The 20,486-nt window shown below is 38.2% G+C and overlaps 1 protein-coding gene across 2 annotated transcripts in view; it reads left to right on the top strand.

Annotated features, from left to right (window-relative positions):
• ATG10 (autophagy related 10) overlaps nt 1-20,486 on the top strand; it is a 79,511-nt gene that overhangs the window by 49,638 nt on the left and 9,387 nt on the right. For both annotated transcript variants that reach the window (XM_072359410.1, XM_072359411.1), the window contains exons 4-5: nt 2,495-2,621; nt 9,902-9,999. In XM_072359410.1, coding sequence (XP_072215511.1) covers nt 2,495-2,621; nt 9,902-9,999 — 225 coding nt within the window. The remainder of the gene's footprint in view (nt 1-2,494; nt 2,622-9,901; nt 10,000-20,486) is intronic.

The raw sequence follows: 20,486 nt of genomic DNA on the forward strand, positions 1-20,486 counted from the left end.
GACTACATACATCTTCTGGGAAGGCTACTTCTGCAGAAAATCAGCTTTCTCTGGAAGTAATAGGATGTTTTGGTAAGTGGTCCACTGTCTAATATCCTGGTAATGGCAGGAATTCTCAAGAGAGTTTTCTTTCTGGCCATCTCAAGGAACAATAAAATTAGAAGGAATGACTGACTCCTTTGCTTTCCTTTTCCACATCCCAAAAATGAAGATAGAAGTTGCTTACCAGTTGAAATCCTTGCCAACCCAGCAATCTGAATTCTTGATGACAAAGTTATTCTTAGCTTAATTTATGACTTACTGAGATAGTAAGTAGGTTATTTACAAAACATGTTTTCCCTAAGGGTATGCAGCTTTTGAGTATTTAATTTCTGAGTTTAAGTTATTTTTTTTCTTAGGTATTTGCAGGTAGTAAAGGGTATGACTCCTTTATCATTCACTCTGAGCGTGTAGACTTATTGAACATTACATACACAAAGCAGGAGAGAGAAGTGTGTATAGAGTGAGCTTTTTTGGTAGAACAACAGCATTTAATACGTGTCCAGGTAGTCCTGCCATTTCCAGTAAGGTAAGCTAGTGATTAAGCGTAAGATGATGCGGAATTGATGTCTGTAAAGCAGCACTGTTTTGATTCCAAAAAGATGATCCAAAAGTGTTTTGCAGATTTCAGTCTAGGTTCTGTTCTGATTGTGGATTCTTTTGCTTTCCTCCCTGTAAGAACTCAGAAGCCAAGTTGTTTTTTGCTTTCCATTACCACGTGCAGCTGGTTTTCTTTGTTTTATTATTCACACCAAAGCACTGAAAATAGATTTAAATAAAATTGTTTACTGTAGAGAGTCTGTCTTTTCCTCAAGATATATGTATCTTAATGGTATTCTGCTGTATTTGACATCTGATCAGATGTTCTGACATACGGGAAGAGGAAAAGCTGTCCTTTAAATGGTTTTGTAGGAGCCAGGCATGGCATAACTGACTTCACCAGTCCTACAAAGTCAGATAAAGCAGTCATCATTGTCCCTTCTGGCGCGTTGTCTTTAGTATCCCTTCACGTACAGTTTTTTATAAGTAGGTTAACACAGAGAGGATTTGCTTTAATGTTTCCTTTCAGTGCTTTATATACCTGTTTCCTGAGCTGCAGCTGTGCAGAACTTCCCAGAAACCTTCTATTCTGTGGCCATCTGTGATTTTGTCATTTCATGTCCAAAACTGTATTTACAGTACCTTGGTCTGTAGCTTCCCATGGTCTGGGCTCTTCATTCATGATCCACATGCTTCATTCAGTTGCAGCTGGTTGTCTAATGTACTAAATGTGGGGGAAATATCTTTTATGTGGACTACCAAAAAAAAAGAAAAGAAAAAAAAAGTGTTTTGCATGCCATTACTGCTTTAGCTTATCTGATACTATACCACCTCGTATATTGATTCATGGCTTAGCTGCCAATGTGAAATAAAAATGCAAAATTCTCTTGTTTTTTTGTGTGTTGAACCAATATGGAATTCAAAGCTGGTTCCTCTTTTCCATTCAGTCTGTTCCATTGTGCTTGGGCAGAGACAGTAAAACCAATATTCATGGTTGGCAATAATAAACTTGCGGAGTAAACGCCCAACCTATGGGGCATTATCATTGCTTAGTTCATGCATGAAAATTGGGGGGGGGTTTGTAAACCAAACAAGTCCACACCCATAGTGTCTTCTTGGAAAGTTTGTTCTAACATTTAAGCTTAATGGCATTAGTAATGTAATGTCTCCAATTTCAGAGTTGTGAAGAATTGGCAGTTTTTAGAGAAGTCAAAATAGCTGGGTGTTCAGCACAATTTACATATTATTTTGAAATTAAGAAAGTTAATGCACAAGAGATTTTTGTTCCAGATGGGAAATATTTTAATGCAATAAGTTCCATCTCTTCAGATTTATTTCAGGCCTGCAACATATATAAATTACTTTGCACACAAAATATACAGTAACAGGAGAAAAGTGGCCTCCACTTTTGGAAGTGTTATTATTAAAACCAGACTTCTGCAAAAAGCCTTTAAAGAGAGAAGAACAAAGATTTTTTTTGGTGGATACTGTTGATTTGTCCTTTGGCAGGCAAAACCAGATTGTTCAAGAATAGACTTTTAAAATAGTTTATAATAATGGCAATCAGAAGAGGTGCAGATGTGGTTACCTTATTGTGCAGGTATTCTGCCATAAAGATTTAAGAACGCATTTGCCTTTTTCTTTTGCCCACATAAGCAGCCTGTGTATAGAAAGGCCTCAGTTCTGCAAGTGCTTACACAGAGTTCACAGTTTGTAAGAGCTAAGTGTTACACGTCTTTGCAGAGTTTGGACTTCTGTGATTTTCTTGCTCATATTAAAATTCTAGTGCTGTGAAAGGGGCGATTGCTGTTTTTTTCTGTTCTGTATGTTTATTAATTACAACCGTTGTAATCAGTTTCCTCTTGATAGAAATACAAAACTTGATATAATTTTGTGTTTGTGTTTTTTGCTTTAGGAATCTTCGGATGATTCTCAAGTAGCTGGAGTCTGTGCAACAGAAGAAATAATTCGCTATGAATATCATGTCTTGTATTCCAGCAGCTACCAAGTACCTGTGCTTTATTTTAGGGCTTGCTTTTTAGGTAAGACCCATTTTCTGTTAGACAGTAATGTAGAAAAATATGTCAGATGCTATAGATGTTAAAAACTCAAATTTTATATTAAGCAGAGAAACAGAGTAATGATCATGTGTAATAAGAAAGTAAGAGATGAGGCTGTTCACCAGTAAATTTTGTAATATTCCAGACAGAGAGCTTCAGGACCTTGGAATAGATGATATCATCTCAGCCTGAAGGAGGCTGAACTTTGGCTCCTGGCATCTTGCCTGTGGTTGACTAAAACTACTGGTCATTTTTCTTGTTCTTTTCTTTAAATGAATACAAAAACCTTAAAGCTGCAGGTCTGAATTTGGCTATGAAATAAGTGGACATAATTACAGTGCTTCAGCAGAACTGTGTCTGTGTCTCTGAAGCCTGAATTTGAGTCCCAAGGCTGGGGTCTAAGTATACCTTTAAATATGTCTGTTGTTTTCCATTTAACTTTGCTCATTAAAAAAAATAATAATAAAAAAATAGTAGTGATGAAGTATTGCCTTTTTCTCTCTATGAAAACTGTTTTTTGAAACTAACAGATATTTTTTCCTCCTAAAATGTACATCTTGTTATGCGTTACTGAATTGCTTCAGCCACTGTGATTTCAGTCACCATCCTGTCAGGAAGGAAGGAGGAACACAGAGCCTCCCTCCAAGGCCAACGTTAGTGTCACTTATTTAATCAGCAAGCATAGAGTGATCATACTGCAGCACTGGCTGTGCTTTCTTCCTCTGTACCCAATGACTGTGTACCAAGGGCTGAGGGATTGAAATCTTCAAGTCATTTTGTTCAGTCTCCTGCATGGTAGCATCAGCATCTTTTGTGTTTTGAATAATCTCCCAACTTTATCTAGATAAAGATGTCTGAATGTTGCCAGAGATATCTTTTTCTTTTTAATTAAAAAGTAGCTTAAGCTGCTTTGAATGTGTTTGGTAGATTTAATCACTCTCTGCCTTATATTGTTTAATGGTTTCTAATTTTGCAGTGTTAGCGTTTTAAAAGGCACTTTAGACTTAAAATTGAAGAACAAATTCTCATAGGTTCCCTGGTGAAAAGATTTTAGTTGGAGGTGCAGTTTCACAAATGGATAATTTGGGGCAAATTTTCAAACTGAGACATGGGGAATAGGGGACATTGCTCTGCCTTCCACCACCAGAACTCATTTGCACACATCCTGCTGCAAATTTCTGTTCTATTGCAAGTGTTTATAAATGTGCAGTGTTTTGCTTTTAAACTTATTGTGGAGACAGAAGGGTGAGGGAAGTTTTGCTTGGAAGAGACAGATTAACCTATTTGAGGTCCTGAAAAATGTCATAATCTTGGTTTCAGCTGAATTAATAGCACAGAGTTTCTACAGAAGAGGATGGAGATGTTGCAGGTAGAAGAAATAGGACACTATTTCGACTGTACTGTACTTTCATATAATTAGTATTCACCATAAGCAGTTAATCACCAGAGAAGAGCTCCCAGAGACAAAACAAGTTGTTTAGCTTGTCAGCATCAGGGAATCGGAGGTGTTGAAACATGACTCCTTATATCTGGAAGTGGATTTTACAGAAGCTAGTGGATGATCTAATGCACAGTCGTAGTATTACGTGCCAACAGCTCCCCTTGCAGTACAAGTCTGTTATTGTTCTTGCAAGTAAGATTATGGTTTTAAATGCTTCTTGGGAACCTTTCACGATGGAAAACAATGATCTTTTCAGGTAATTCCTAAAGTCACCTAGCCTGTCTTTCGTATTTACCATTTTCTAGCATTATCTAACTCTTCAAGAGAGAAGACTTCTAAATACTGGTATTAAGTACTTCTCCAAGACTATTTTCAGCTAATATTCTCTGGTTTTAGTTCTGCATAGTTTAGTTTTGAAAACAAAGCATTCTGTCATAACTGCAAATAATTTACTTGCCTGTGTCTGTGCTATCTGAAGGCCCCAGAGTGGGGTTTCGAGAAACGTGCAGTCACAGCCACCTGCGCTGAGAAAGGTATCTTTTGTCTTGTTCTGAGTCTGTTTTGTGGGAAACTCTAATATTTGTTTCCTTACAAGGGTCACAGTCTTTCTGGGATAGGCTTCTCACCGTGTTTCTTGGACAGCTAGAAATACTCGCAGCATTCTTTGTCTGAAACAGACGGGGAAGAATCTTCTGAGACCTGCATCGATTTCCCACTCTAAATTCCTGCTATTGTTTGCAGATTAACTAGCAGAATGGGTTCTTCACAAGTCTCTTGTGAGCTACTCATGGTTTCCCTTGAATCCTGTCCATACTGATCCTCATGCTAATTAGAGCATGTTGCAAGAGGTGAAGGTGAGTTATAATCCTTTCAGTGTTTTCACAGCCCTGCCCTGTCTTGTCTTCCCCAGCAGAAGAGCAGGGAGGTTGGATTTAACACTCTGCTTCCTCTCTGGCGGTATGTTAAGTGGCCATTGCAACTCGAGGCTTGCCTAGGAAATAATATTTTTTCTGCTCAACCTGACTAAGTAGTTTTGCTTGTTTTGCAGTATTCACTTCCTCACTTTGTGTGCTATAATAGCAGCTGGTGCTGGCCTGTCCAAATGTGCAGTATTCCAAATAGACTCTGAGAACTTTTCTAGAACAATTAAATCCTTTGTTCCTTCCATCATATGTGAATTTTCACTGACTTCAGGAGAAACTCTTAGGAAAAAGACTTCAGAAAATATTCCTGTGGAGTTTTTTTCCTATCCTCCTTGGCAGGGTTTGCATCTTCAGGAGCTTGTGTAAGTGAAGACGTCTGGTTTTCACTCCTTTCTGCTAGCAAGGAGTGCTAAAAAAAAATGATAAAAAAAAATTGCAGGTCAGTCCTTTCTGGAAGAAGGCAAAAGATGCAAAGCTACATAGTATCTTTATCCTTGTTGCTTTTTAAATGGCATTTTGTGACTTATTTTCATCTTATTCATCTTTCATGTTATTCATCTTTAGGTCGTCCCCCCGCATCCTTTTTTTTTTCCCCCTTGGTCAGAGTTAAGTATGTAAGGTAGTACAAGGTACGAGTACAATTGCAGAACTAAAATGTTCTGAAGAGCATTGGAACTTTTTGGTAGTCTCTGGGAATAGGTTTGCAGGGGTAATCTTGTTCTATGCAAGGACATACTTGGACTGAAAATGATGAAACGTGATGACTGCCTGGAGGAATGATTGAAAATACTGTGGGAGACAAGAAGATGATTTTAGGATATATACATACACATCTAAGAAAGTCCTAGTCTGTGTCAGGAGATCAGGCAGTGGTCCTCCGTACCTCACAGTGTCAGAGAACTAGGTGCTTGTTCTCCAAAATCAGTTTTATCTATGCTGTACCTTTCAAGAATGGGGGCCATTCTCTGGCGTCTGAGATTACCAAAGAGGTAGCTGAAGAAATGCATGAACCCTTGCTGAGATCTGATGTCAGCAATTAGCCCTCTTAGAGACAGATGGTCTAGGCAATTAGCCTTTCCCTTCAGTGCTGGCATCAGCCAGATGGGCTGGGCTAGGTCCAGTAAGCTTTCTTTAATCAGCAGAGTATTTTCCCCTTTTCTTCATCTTTAAGATGTCAAGGAACTTTGTTCTTTTCCTGAATCGTCTTCATCTAAAGCCTTACATTCAAGCAACTCTTGCACTGACAGTGAGGCAGCAGTAACAAATTCACAGGTGAACACAGGCATCAGTCGGGAAACACCCTGCAAGAAAAGAATGACTTGTCTCAGTTTGCTTCTTCTTTTTCCTACAAAGGCAGAGGAATAATCGTTAGTAGTGGCAAAGCACCAAAAAAGAGCAGGACTAATGGGAGTCAGTAAAGACTACAGCCTCACTCACCTAGGAAAGAGCAAAGAGGGGATTTTCAAATTGACCTGTTCAAAATATGTCTAGTTCTCTGACATAGATAGGTCCCTGACAATAAAAGCCATGCTAATGAGTATTTAGAGAGAGACAGCTTGTGAGATAATGTAACTTCCTCCAACTCCAAAGGCGTGACTTTTTGTTTTCATAACAGTGCTAAGCATGATGGATGCGCTTTCCAGAAATCAGGCTTACTCTCTGAAGTCAGAAGCATGCAACCACTCTGTTTTTTCTCAGAAAAATACTTCTTAAGACCTTGTCCTGTAAGAATGAGTTGTATCATGGTTTTGGCCATAAAAAACAAACAAACAAAAACAAATTTAAAAGCCCATCTGCTTTTAAACTACTCCTAACTAGCTTATGATGACATGAGTGACCAGCTCATTTCAACGAGACATTCTCAGTAAAGTTTATTATAGCCAAGACAGTCTAAACCATACTGATGTGAGCTTCCAACAGGAAGGCTGGTGTAATTGAACCAATTGATTCAAGCCCACAGCTAGTGAATGGCAGAGGCAGAACCAATATTTAGGAGGTTTTTGTTCCTGTCCTTTAGCACCTTTCTCATAAAATAAACGTTTGTTGGTTGTTTCTCAGGCACTTTTGGCCTCTCTTGCAGGGTAGATGTCATGTTTGTTGCATCAAGTCTGCATTTCACCTGTGTTGGTACTAATGATGTCTGGTGTGCAGGTTTGTAGCTTTATGAGCACAGTGTTTCAGAAAGGTACCGTAAGCCTGGGCTGGCCCACACACAGCTCCTGCTGCATGGTATACCTTTCCTTTCACTCTTTGTAGCAAACTGTTTGATTATTTAGTAAGCTGAATTACACAAAACCATGAAATTTTCTCCTCTATAGACACACCAGCTTCCAGCTAAACCTAGTGCAGGGCTTGATATGAGCAGCAGACACCTCAGCCTCTGTGTGGTTGATGGGTAAATTAATACATTGCTGAGTGAATCTGAAGCCCACACCTTCCTCTACTGCCATGTCTCTTTGCTTGATGCTGCCTTCCTTTTCTGGCAGTGCTTTCTGAATTGAGCTCCACTGCAGAGAGTTGAGTGTAGAGATGCACGAACAGCAAGGCCCAATGGCTGCTAGGCCTGGTGAGTTCCACAGGCCCCTCATTGCCAGCAGCAACAGTTTTCTACTGGCCTGTCTGCCCAGCTGGATGTCTGGGGATTGCAGAGACACAAAGTGGGCTGCTGAACCTGTGAATGCTGGCAGCCCTGCAGAATTGGAGTAAAAGTACCCAGAGAATACAGATGTGTCTACTTGTGCAAGGGTGGGAGCTTGGGAGTAAAATGGCTTCAGTTGTATCATCCTCACACAAGCGAGGAGTTTAAAATGTAAGACCCACATCAAGTCAGATTACCTGAAATGAGTTTTATCATAAATACCTGTAATTCCAACATGGAAACAGCAACAAAAACAAAACAGACTACCAAAACTTCAAACTCTTCTATTTCTTCTGTCGTGGATTTGGGATCTTAATGTATTTTTTTTATTCTATATTGTTTTAGTTTGGTTATTGTATTTTATTTCTTTAATGCAGAGAAAAAATGCTAGCCTTTCAGGTCTTCATTCTGCAAGGGGCAATGTGGAAATTTCCTATTAATCACCTGTCCTTTTGCAAGAGTCATACAGTTCCCAGCTTGTGGCTGAACCTCATGTCCATGTAAAGTATAGAGAAGTTTTTCTTTCTTGCTGTAGTCATCTTCCCATCTTCTTGGAAACCAAGCTGGGCTGAGCTTGAGCTTGGTTAAGAATTTATAGGAATTTTCTTGGGAGTATGTATGAAATGTTACTCAATTAAAATAAAAAAAATGACTGATTTCAAGCTCATTTAATGTTTAGTGTAACATATTAAATTTGTGAAGAAAATTCAAAATTTGAGGGGGGCTTAAATCCAAACATATTTTGCTATGTAAATCCGTGATCAGAATGCCCAGATCAGTGTTTTTTTATTTCCTATATGAAACACTGCAATCACTTTGTAATAACTAGTGATATTTTTTACTGTGATCTCACTTAGGTAATGAAAGTTTTAGTTTAAATTTGTTCATGTTTTCATCTGAAATGAAAATAATTCTGTACTGAAATATGATGGAACATGTACTGCTTTTCATACATGAAGTATAAGCAAAACTCTGGTGATTTTTAACTATAAAGTGCTTAATACTTGTTATGTATTTGATAATTTCTGTAGATGTTAAAGTTAGTTAAACAGTTAGAGATAGTTAAAGTTAGAATAATAAATTCCATTTGTATAATCCGCGTTTGCTCAAGGGATGTTCCAACAATTCACAAATACAAGGGTGTACGGAGCAAAATCTAGAAGAGCAGATTAAATTTTTTATTCAACTGTGCGTTGTTTGTTTTACATCTTGCACTGGGAGTTCTGGATTGCCTTTGCAGGCAATCAGAAAACTGAAAACATCTGTGACATTCTGTATTACGTGTACACTGGTGATCTGGGTGTAAATATTTCCTTCTAAACTTACACACTAGTACCAGATTTCTTAGTAGGTGTTAGACTGTCTCCAGAGCAACTTTGATATCTGCCATCATAGGCTATAGGACATGAAGATCTAGCAAGTCTCACCTTCCAGAGGATGGCTTTGCATACCTACTGAATATTCTGTTGCTTTCACAGATACTTCATTTGCTACATATCTTATCGCTCCTGCTTTGTCTTATGTAAGGGCAAAACTTGGAGCTGCATTATAAAATGTGTGCAGAGACTGAAACAGAGGCAGTAGGCAGCTGATTTTAACTTACACCTAAACATGGTATTCAAATGTTAATTGGGTGAATAAATCTTGTTCGTTTTACAGACATGAAAATGTCAGTAGAATAAAACTAGTTATCACAGAATAATAGTCTCTGACACCTAATAAATGCTAAGGTGTAGCTACTTATTGAAAGTATATCCAAATACCCTATTGCTGTTTGTCAAAAACAAACATTCAGGAAAAAAACTGACATGCTTGTTTTCAAAACGGTTGGCATTAATACCGTGGCATAATCCTAACTATAAGCCTGCTGCAACAATGCAGCCATTTAGGTTACTGAAAGGCAGTGTTTTTAAATCTCTTCTACCCAAGTGTTGTTTTACGTAATTACTTTAACTTTACAAATTGCAACCTGGAAAGTAAGTTGTTGCTTTCAGGTGACAGAGAATGAAGGTAAGAGTATTCATGTTAGTTTTCAGAACTCAGAATAGTTTTATATACACATCCAGTTAGGACCTTGAGCTGTGCTGTTCTGGAGTTTTGAGGCCAGAAGTGTCTCAGTCACATTTTTATGTGATTGTTTCCCTCTCCCTCCAGAGAATCAGTATTTTTGTATTTACTTTTGCTGCTCCCTACTAAAGATATAGCCTGCATAAGTAAGTGTGTTAACTGAGGGTAATTTTTCCCCTTTCCACACCCATAGATGGAAGACCTTTAACGCTGGATGAAATATGGAAAAGTGTTCATGTGTGTTACCAGGCTCGTCTGCAGGAAGGACCATGGGACACAATTACACAGCAGGTGAGAAGCCACTAGACCTTTACACAATTGATGAATGCAATATGTGCCCAAATCCTCCTTGGTCTTCTTTCTCTCCTGTATGCAAACAAAAGTCTTACTGAGGTACTGTTTGAGCCACTTAACCAACAACATTTTCAGACCTTGATTTTGAAGAATTCACCACTTAAAACTTAATGTGGCAATATCTCTCATTAAAAATACTTTTCCAAAGCCAATCTTGAAGTGTTTTGGTGATTTCTGGGTAATCAAAAAAGTAGTTTTACTTACCTATGTTTTGTGTAGTAATGCAGTATTTCCCAGATCGTCTGTTAATTGATTTTAGTGAAAAGTCTGTATAATTTTTTATTTTAAGTAAACTTGCAGTTCCTAGGATTGAAGGAGAAAAAAATTATCTCTCTATCAGATAATGTGTTATTCCTGACAACTGTGCTTAAGAATCAGTGGTTAATAAGTACCATGTTTTACAAGAGGAAACAGATTAGTGAACTCTTCTATCACTGCCTTGTTTTAGAGCTATTCAAATCATTTTATTTGAAGTGGTCTTGAAGTCACTAGATTATTTCAGCAATTTATACTATATTCCTGGAGTTGCATGGTGGCAGTCTTGAAAACAGTCGCGTAGGAAAAGTGACATATGGCTCAGAGCTGAGCTGGTTGCTCCAGGCCTGAAGTGCAAGTTTTGGACTCTCCAATTGTGAAGTTTTCTGTCATTCATACTGATGCCTCTGTTCCCTTACTGCTTCAATCATTGGCTTCTTGATCTTAGCTCTTTTTGGGTACACAGGTTTCTTAATACAGCAGCTGGCACAACTGGAATGTAACCTCAGCTGAGGTCTACGGGTGTTCCCATAATTCAACCAATACAACTTAATTACTGTTTGTAAATGGTACTCAATCATGGGAACACAAGCAACATTCATGTTTTTGCAGCCACAGACTATTATATGTATTATAATGGCTCCCTGGGAATCTCACAGACATTGGTTATCCAGTGTTTGCTGTGCATTTCTGAATTCTAATTGTGAGTTTGCAGACTCTCTTAATAGATGCTTTTAAATAAAGTGTTAATTACCCAGCTTGTCTACTGCAGGATGAAGATAAGAAAACTAGATTTTAATAAAATAATATGCTAGCAGGTAGCTGCCTATCTTTACAAGAAAGTTTTATAGTTCAGACTGTGAAGTTTCGTGATTCATAGCTGAAGTGTAAAATTTGTAGTTAAATGATCATTGTTTCTGCATAGAGAGGCAGAGGATTCAATTAACTTTGCCTTCATTGAGTGCATTTTCTTGCATTTCTGGTAGATAGAGACCGGTAACCCTATAGTCAGGTAGTAGGAATCATTCAGTGTTATCATCTCTAGAATTTCCCAGATGACTTGTTCTTGTTTGTGGATAGATTATATTCCCACATGCAAAAATGTGTAGAAATGTCTGCTGTGTGCACTTCAGAGGTCTTTTTGCCTTCTGTACAGCCTTCCAGATTCCTCTATGGCCCAAAGCCACGTTCACGTTCAATAGAAAGTGGTTTCTTTCTTTCTGTTTGATGCAAAGTGCTGCAAGAGCCTGCAACCCTGTATAAGCAATAAATCATAATGCAGTGTTACTGGGAGTAAAGTGTAAAGAATATGCTTGAAATGCGTAAAACCAGAGTAATGAGAGCCAAAAGGAAAACCAGAAAACTCCCACCTTGAGATTACTCTTAATGAACAGTGAAGTAAAACTGTCCTGTGTCTTATAACTAGAGATGTAACTGAGGCTTACGAATACGTGTTTTATGATAGTAAAATGTATGGTGTGCTGAACATCTTGACTTGGTGACACTTTTCCAGGGTAAGTTCAGACCATGAGTCCAGTGGCAAACAGAAATTAGGATATAAGAAAGAACATTTCAGAGAAATTATTAGTTATACAGCAAAATACTTTTGAACATAACACATCAAGGCATTATTCCATTAAATAAGGACATTGCAGACTAAGTTAAACCATTTATTCTAGAATAATACAAACTGAGCCTCAAGCATGATGTTGAACTGGTGGCAGGTAGAAGCTGGAGATAGTGAGATCCTTCAGCAGTTCTACTAAACATGTAGTTTAGAATTACCTTTTTTTCCCCTACATCTTTTGTACATATGTCTTCTCCATGAAGGCTATGCACCTGTGGCTTAAGGTTGTTGAATTTCACTGTTTTGAGTGATGTAAGCCTGCTTCACATCAGTATTGAACAGGGTCTGTAAGCCCCAGCTGTGTTCCTGGGTTGAAAATGTGCTTCTTTGCATGTTTGTGAGAGAGAGCCTCTGGGAAAGCAGCTTTAAGGGGTCTGTAGTTTTAATTTTAGATGAGAGCAGGAAGGCACCAGGCAGTGAGCATGCATTCACTCGTGGTCATTCAGTCCAGTGATCAGAATATGAAGGGAATGCATGGTTCTCGGTACATCCCTGGCAGAGTTGAAGGGGTGGGAAAGCTCTGGCACTATTAGCAGTGCCAACACAGTAGCATTATAAATGCCAGCAACTGCTGGTATAACGCATCCCCTTGTAAATCGAGAGATTCACATGCCAGATTGTATATAAGACAACAGTGAAAATCAGAGAATTGTCACAGAAATTATAAAAGATGCTTTAAGCAATAGCCTGCAAGGCTCAGATCAAAACAAGTTAGGTCTGCAAGAAAAAGCGTGTTTTTTGCCCTCAAGTGGGTCAGGGTTTTGAACTGAAATGCACAGTTTCTTTTCTCTTCTGCATTTCTGCTGACCCATTTTGTTATGTGGGTTACGCTTTGCCTGCAGGGACGTGGATCATATAATGCAAGTCACTGGGCAAAATCACCAAAACAAGCTTGAAATCTCAGAACACGTGAACAGCAGAGAGAGAACATTTGGGGCTTTGCTCCAGAACAGAATAAAACATTTAGAATTCTACAAGCAATTCACCGTTAGGAAAAAATTGAACAAAAGACTGTCATCGGATAATGTTACTTAACATTTAACCCTTGATTTAAAAGGTTGGTAGGTTAGGGGGGAAAATAGTCATGCTGCCATTTATAAGTCACAGATCCACAAGTGTCAACTGAGCATTAGGGACTTATGTTCTGTGTCTTTTATGTAATGTGCATACTCTTGCCTTTCGTATCTGGGACCTGAAGTGGAACACTGCCTAAGCTCTGAAGAGTTCAGGTGTTTAGCAGCTACATTGCCAATGCAGTTACAAACAGAATTTAGGTAAAACTTGAACTTCTTTTGTTACCTTTGATTACCATTGGAAAGTCACATTCATTTTCAGGGAAAACACCTTCAGATGTTTTTACTGACTAGATGATTTTTATTGCAGAAAGCAGAAATCATCTAGTTACCTTCTCATAAATAAATTAGTATGATAAGGTTGCATAGTATTTTATAATGATAATTGATAAATGGTGATGATTTAATTGCACTTCCTCTAGTAATAATCTTAAAATGTTCAAATGAAGTTCCTATGATTGGCTTTCTTGTGAGTTAAATCTCCCTGGAGTCTTCAGTCATCCCTTTTCTACATCCGGAGATAACTTGCTTTAGCTGTTTTAAATAATACAAATCAATTATAACACACAGCTGTTTAACAAAACTTCTAAATGTTGCTACAGGTCTCTGTGGGTATTTCCTGATGGTTTATAATGACATCAATTTAGCACACCTGGTAATATCTGTGTGAGCTGGAAGTAGCTTAATTCTGCAATGACAGGAAAATTAAGGAGTATTTATGGATTACTGTTGCATTTTAGAACCGTTGCCAACTGTGATTTTAGCTTCTTTTTATGAAGAGTCAGAAATGGAATTGCAGACATTGCATGTCTGTGTCCTGAATAGTTTTCTTGCAACTTGGTGAGTGCTTTTGAGGATATCCTGTATTAGTTACTACTCCCTATGTATTTTGAAAGAATGGCTCTTTGCCTTTGTGAATTAATGGATGCTAGAAATTCTCTTCTGAAGAAGCTGCTTTCTGAGTTTCTGGTGTAACTTTTCGTGAAGTGCAAACAAAATAGCTTTTCTTAACTGCCCTGCAGCTGGTTTATTCTGTTCTGAGGGAATTATGATGAAATCCCAGCCCTACATCCTCCTTGTCAGTATCCTAGGGGACCTTTTGGACTCCTCAGATTTCTAGCCCTGTTTTTCTTCCCTGGATGCGTGGCATTTCAAAAGTACTTATTAAGCCAGCTATATATTGGCTTTTAGAATGAATAAGAGATATAAATGTTCAAGAGGGTGGACTGGGGGGAAATGGACGTATCACAAGAGAGGCTGAAAACAGAATGAAGGTCTTGAAGAGATTTCATTTCATAGTAGAAAACAAAACAAGAAACATTCTGTATAGCTTTGAGTAACGGGATCAAGATAAAAGAAATTTAAGGTAAATGGTAATAGTCTATACAAAGTCTATATAATTAAAAGTCTATACAAAGGAGTGAAGAAACAAGTCACCATGGTAATGCATGCCAGCAAGATGTGTTTCTCTCTCATATGCTCTGATATTTAGCAGAGAAATCCAGTATCATTTTAGGTAGATACGTAGTGGCATTGTATATAAAGGCTCCAACCTAATAGTCCTCCTTTATGTAAGCCAATGTCAGACCCACCATATGAAAATCCAGGTACCAGAGGCATCCAAGGTTGGCAGAATTCCAGAAGTGACATGGTGCAGTGTTATGTGATGAGATGATTTTAAAAAGACCCGTAAGTATAGGAGAAACTATCACGACCCAGCAGTGGAGAGCAAAGAACAGAAAAGAAGCAAAGGGGAGATACGTTATTGTTCATGTGTACAGGCTTTACCATAGGTAGTGTATAGTTTATCAACCAGGAATTTATAGAACAGAGATAAGTAAATGTAAGTTCATTTAAGAAGGCTATATTTTATCTTCTGTCACTTTGGAAATCTCCCCTCATGTGAATGGAAGATGTGCAGCAGTTAAAAGTGACTACATAGGTATAGCCAGCCCATAAGCATTGGTGAATGTCAAGTTTTGTCTTCTATTTTTACACACCTGCTTTTCTGACTTATGGCCCACTGATGCATACAGTTACCTATTAAAAGTGAACTATAAAGACCTATTTATTTTCCAGACACCTTCTAGAAGTTGTTATGAAGTATTGGAATATTTATTGGATTGGGCCATAGGTGAAGGCAGTATTCATTTCCATCTTGACTTTGTCCTGACAGGTGTTTATAAAACTGTGTCCAGGATAGAACAGCTTCAGTAGTGGAAAGTGAAATGTTCCCACCTCAAAGTACTATGTAAGTTGGTAGTGAATAGTTCTCCTAGGAAAAGTAAGTGGAAAAGAAAGCTGAATCTAGGTCTCTTGCATTTCAGATGAGTTCTCTACTTGCTTGTAGAGTCAAGCTGGGTAAAACAACCATCTCTTCTTCCTATTTGAAATGTTCTATGGGAGACCAGGTTTGGTAGGCTTGCCAGCCTCTGTTATTTTTTTGTGTGTGTCTGTTTTGAAGCAAACAAGATAATTTTAAAAGCTGCTGAATATATCTGATTGCAGTCAGGAACAAGTATCACCAAGAGTTTTCTTACAAAAACTGTGAGTGTGATGTTGTCATAAACCCTGATCATCCTCTGAGAGACCAATAATCACAATCAAGTGTATGAGCTAAGGCGTAATCAATGCGTAGTGATGATAGAATGTAAAATCAAACATCCAAGGATAGAAATCGAATTGCATTATAATGGGAGGCTCAGCAGTTGAAAAACTGCCCAATAAACGAGAATGAAAGCTTGGTGACTTGAAGGTCCTGTAGAGACAGTCTAAAAAACTAATCTGTGACTCAGGGTCTGAAGGATTATAAAAGTTACAGACTGTGTGCTCCCTCCCTCCTTCTCCATACCATGCCAGTTTTTACTAAAAACAGTTCAGACTCAGTGTATCTATTATCAAAATTTGAATTCAAAATCTGTGTGCAAGTCCCTAATCATGGGAGTGGACAAGTTTCATGTATCGGGTATTGATTTGATCTTTTGCTTGTTTTAGTGCTTTGGAGATGCCCCAGAAAGAAAGACATCGGCAGCATTTGGATGCTGACTGTAAATGCAGTAACTGGTGAGGTCAGATGCAGGCCTGGATTTCAGTACTGTAGAAACTCACATTTTCTGTCAGCCTGAATTCTGCTCCCAGATGGGTACAAAAAACATTGAGATTCCTTAGAAGTTTCCAGTGGATACATTGATATGGAAGTATCTTTTCTGTGACACTGCAGAAAAGATTAATCTAGTGGTATAACTTACCATAGAATCATTAAGGTTCAAAAAGATCACTAAGATCTTCCAGTCCAACCATCCACCTATCACCACAGTGCCTATAAACATGGTCCATAAATGCCACATCTGCTCTTTTCTTAAACACCTCCTGGGACAGTGACCACCTCCCTGGGCAGCCTATCACAATACCTCATCTCTCTGAGAATAATTTTTTCCTAATATCCAGCCTGATCCTCCCCTGTTGAAACCTGAGGCCATTCCCTCTTGTCCTGTCACTGTTACCCTGGAGGTCAATCCTCACCTTGCCACAACTTCCTTTAGGCAGTTGAAGAGGGTGACATGGTCTCTCCTGAGCTTCCTCTTTTCCAGACTTTAACAATCCCAATTCCCCCAACCACTCCTCATAAGATCTGTGCTCCATACCCTTCACAGCTTCATGGCTCAGTTTCATGAACACATCTTTCTTAAAAGGTTGTTTCTCCTTTGGTATATTCCTGCTGTTCTGTAATCTTGAATAAATTCCTAAGAATGGGAGATCATTGTTGTCTATGCGGTGGTCTGTTAAAAGATCTTCCACCGCGTTTCAAGACTTAGCTTTAAAGCTCACCTTGCATAACCCATAAATAGAAACCAACTCTAGTTGAGGAAGGCTGGTGGTGATTCTACTGTTTTCCTTCTGTGTTGTTTATGCATCGTCAGTTTCAGACTGTTCAGCTCTTTTTTGATTCTTCACCTGCAATGATCAAAGCTGTTGGCATTTACTAATAACACCTCTACTACAAAAAGGGATTTTAGCAGCTCTGTCCCACAAATTACTGTTCTTGTTTCAGAATCATAAGAAGGAATTTTCCTACTAGACTAGACTTCGTATTTGTCAATTTCATCTGAATCATGTGTTCTTCTTCTGTCATTTGGTACTTAGCAGGTAGTTGTAATGTCATCTCTCTCACATGTCCATTCTGTCATACAAAAAGAAGCTTTCCAAACCTAAACTTCCAAGAACAGCAGAGAACTGCAGTATTTTTCCAGTGTCTGTGCTTTTTCAATATGTAGTTAAGTATCTGAAAGACATATTCTTTATAGTACTTCAATAATCCTGTCCATTACATCACTTAATTTATAGCAGTGTTAACAGAAAAATCAATAAACATTATTTCTAAAATGGCAGGGATGTTAATGGTGTGATTTAGAAAAGGAAAAAGATTCAAAACTCTGAGCAGAGCACATTGATATAGTGTTGTAGAGGCACATCTTGCTGAAACTGTGGTAGGGAGGATTTAAATCATTATGGCTCAGTCATCTTGAAAAATGTGTGTAGGTAGCTATTCTTAGACATACAAATCTTTCTTGCCATATTGTGGGATTTTGCTAAGTGGGGGAGGCTGTATAAAGTATATCTTAACAGAAGGTTGCTAAGATTGCTCTTAAATCATTTTGAGTCATATCAACAGTTGCTATGGATCCCCTGCTAATATTTTTGGAAAATTATTAGTACAACATCCTGAGGAAAAAGAATATTACCACCATGGATTGGAAGGTTGTTTCAAAGGGAAAAAATCCAAGAATGGAGAAGAGGGGTTAATACTTATTTAAAACTGAAAGTTTCTGTGATATATTGAAATTCTGTGGCTGAAAACAAGGAACATTAGTGTACAATCTAGCAAGTAGGTTTTGTTTAAAAATTAAGCATTAATTAATAATGCATAGTCACAATGAGTCGAGTTTCTTCCAGTAAGACTTTATAGATATAAACCTAGTCTGACTAATTTCGTAGGAGGAAAAGACCAAACGGTAGACTAGTACTAAATGGTGTAACATAACAAAGAGGCTTAGCTGATAATGTTCATATAGAAATAAAAAGTGCTACCACTGGATCCTGGCCAATGGCCAATGGACAGTTCAGGATAGCCTTCCAAGCCCTAGTGTTCAGGCCTAGTACTTGAATCCTCATTGTTCTTCTGTAGAAAAATCATGTCAGTGCTACGTGTTGAGTTTGCAGTTTCTCTGGTAAGAGGAATTCCACAGATATTCCCTGGTAGAGATTTCTTCATAGAGATTCAATGGCATATTTTCTACCTGGTCTGACATTACTCGTTGTGAGGAGTCCTCCCCTTGCAGCAGACCTATATGGATTCAGCAGTTCATTACTGGAATGAAGGTGATTACTGAACGTTCCCCTCCTATTGAATGTTTTTATGAAAAATTCTAAAACACACGGCAATGCTGATTGCACAGTATGAGAGAAGTGGTTGTCATATATGTCACATTCAATTAAACTCCATATGAAAGACAGCTGGCTCAGTCATAGAACTGTTGTAAACTTTGCAAGAATGTCCAATTTTGTTTCTACAGCACAGATTTTAATTTTTTAAAAAATATTATTTGTAAAGCTCCTAAATTGCTATTTCAAATGGAATTTAGGTGTTTATACTAAGCACCTATGCTCTCAAGTTTTGGAAGCAGATTCTATCAGCAGTTTGAAAGCATTTAGAGAAATTCATGGAACCACTTGTCCATAAATGGCTACAAAATTACCTCACACACAGTACTACAACAAACATGCTGAAGCAGTACAAGGGGGATGAACCACAGAGGAGGGTCAAACTTGTGTTTTTCTAAAATAATCTTTCCAGCTGCTGCTGTTGGACACAAGATACGTTGCTGGATGGACCAATCCAGTAAGGTGCTTCTTGCATTCTTAAGGCAGTCTGAGCTTCAATAAAGATAATGAAATCATAAAAGGAGATGGGCGTTCTCCATAGAGTCAAAGTTGTTAATGAAACTGCATGGAAACTCCAAAGCTCACAAAGTCAACTGATGGCTCTTAAAGTTGAAAGTTGAATGGAGCCCTGCTGAGGCTCTCCTTTTTGTATATTGCATTCTGGCTGCATTGCAGCACAATTCAAGAACAAGGAGATAAACCACACAAAATGCCCTTGCAAAACGGGAGCTATGACTCCTAAAGAAAAGGTGAGTTCACACTTGCATAAGCTTTTGATCTCAGGAGAGAGTCTGGTGTTTCACTTGCGCTGTCACAGAAACTGACACGGTCTGTTTTAAACTCTGGATACTGTGGTCATCAAACCAGTTAGTTGCAGTTCTGAGAAGGCTCTCCAGCACTGCTGGAGACAATTTCTTTTCCTTTGGGCATTTTTTGTTGTCCACCTTTGTTGTGTCAGCATTTCCTTTTCTCTTGGATTCTAATCCCAGTTTAAACTTCTGCCTTGGCCAAACTGTGTATGAAGATCCTTGACTACCTTCAGCAAACTTGTGACAGGTAAGGCTTGTAGGTCATACACTGTTAGTAGCGTACTGTGGAGCCTGTAATGAGTAAAATTGCTGTGATAATTGACAGTGTGACAGCGTCTGTGCAAGAACATAACATTTGCAGTTTCAGTAGTTGTTCAGAGTACGGGTCCAACAAATGGTATTTCAAGTAACGGGCAACACAAGGTGCTTTAACTGAAGAAGAAAGTGATCATTTGGCATTATAGGAAGAGATGGGAAACAAAGAAAGTCTTCCCTTGGCCCAAACTTGGAGTGAGGATTGACTCACACTTTTATGGACCCTTTATTTCCTTCTTATATCAGATATAGTTAAATTAGCATCTTGCTGCCTTGCTGCAGCAGAATTTTCCTTTCCATTCGTTACCAATGATAAAGAGGAGGTGGAAATATTTGCCATCACATTTGCTTAGTTGCAGTATTTCAAGCTCAAAATTCCAATGGAGCCTCTCTTCTCAACATCTTTTTGTCCAGGAACTCCTGGAACTATAAAGTAAGTCCTTTAAGGGTGCATTTGTCAAATGCTACTACAGATTATTATTTTTTTAATGTACCATTTTTTAATCATAGGGGGAAATCTGTCCCCTGTATCTTTTCCATACTTCCACAGTTTGCTGGATCTTCCAGCTTAGCGCCTTAGTTGAATCTCTTAACTTAAGAACAGATTTTAAATAGTAATTAATTAAGACTATATGCCACATAACTAAAATTGTGACAACTGAATTAATCTCATTTTGGCAAGCATGGAAGAAGAATCATCTGTTTATTTTCTTGGAGAAATGGCTGAGATGCCATTTCTTGACAATGTAATTATGGACCTGCCAATTTTCAGCTATAGAGTTTTCTTAAAGAATCCTAAATGCAAGTTACATGCTTGTGAGAAGTTTAGGCTTTGAAAACATAGTTTTGTCTGAGCGTCATCTAGTGCTTTGATTCCAATTGTTCTTAAATTTAATAATGAAA

This window comes from Excalfactoria chinensis, chromosome Z (assembly GCF_039878825.1).
Source record: "Excalfactoria chinensis isolate bCotChi1 chromosome Z, bCotChi1.hap2, whole genome shotgun sequence".
NCBI classification, from domain to species: Eukaryota; Metazoa; Chordata; class Aves; order Galliformes; family Phasianidae; genus Excalfactoria; species Excalfactoria chinensis.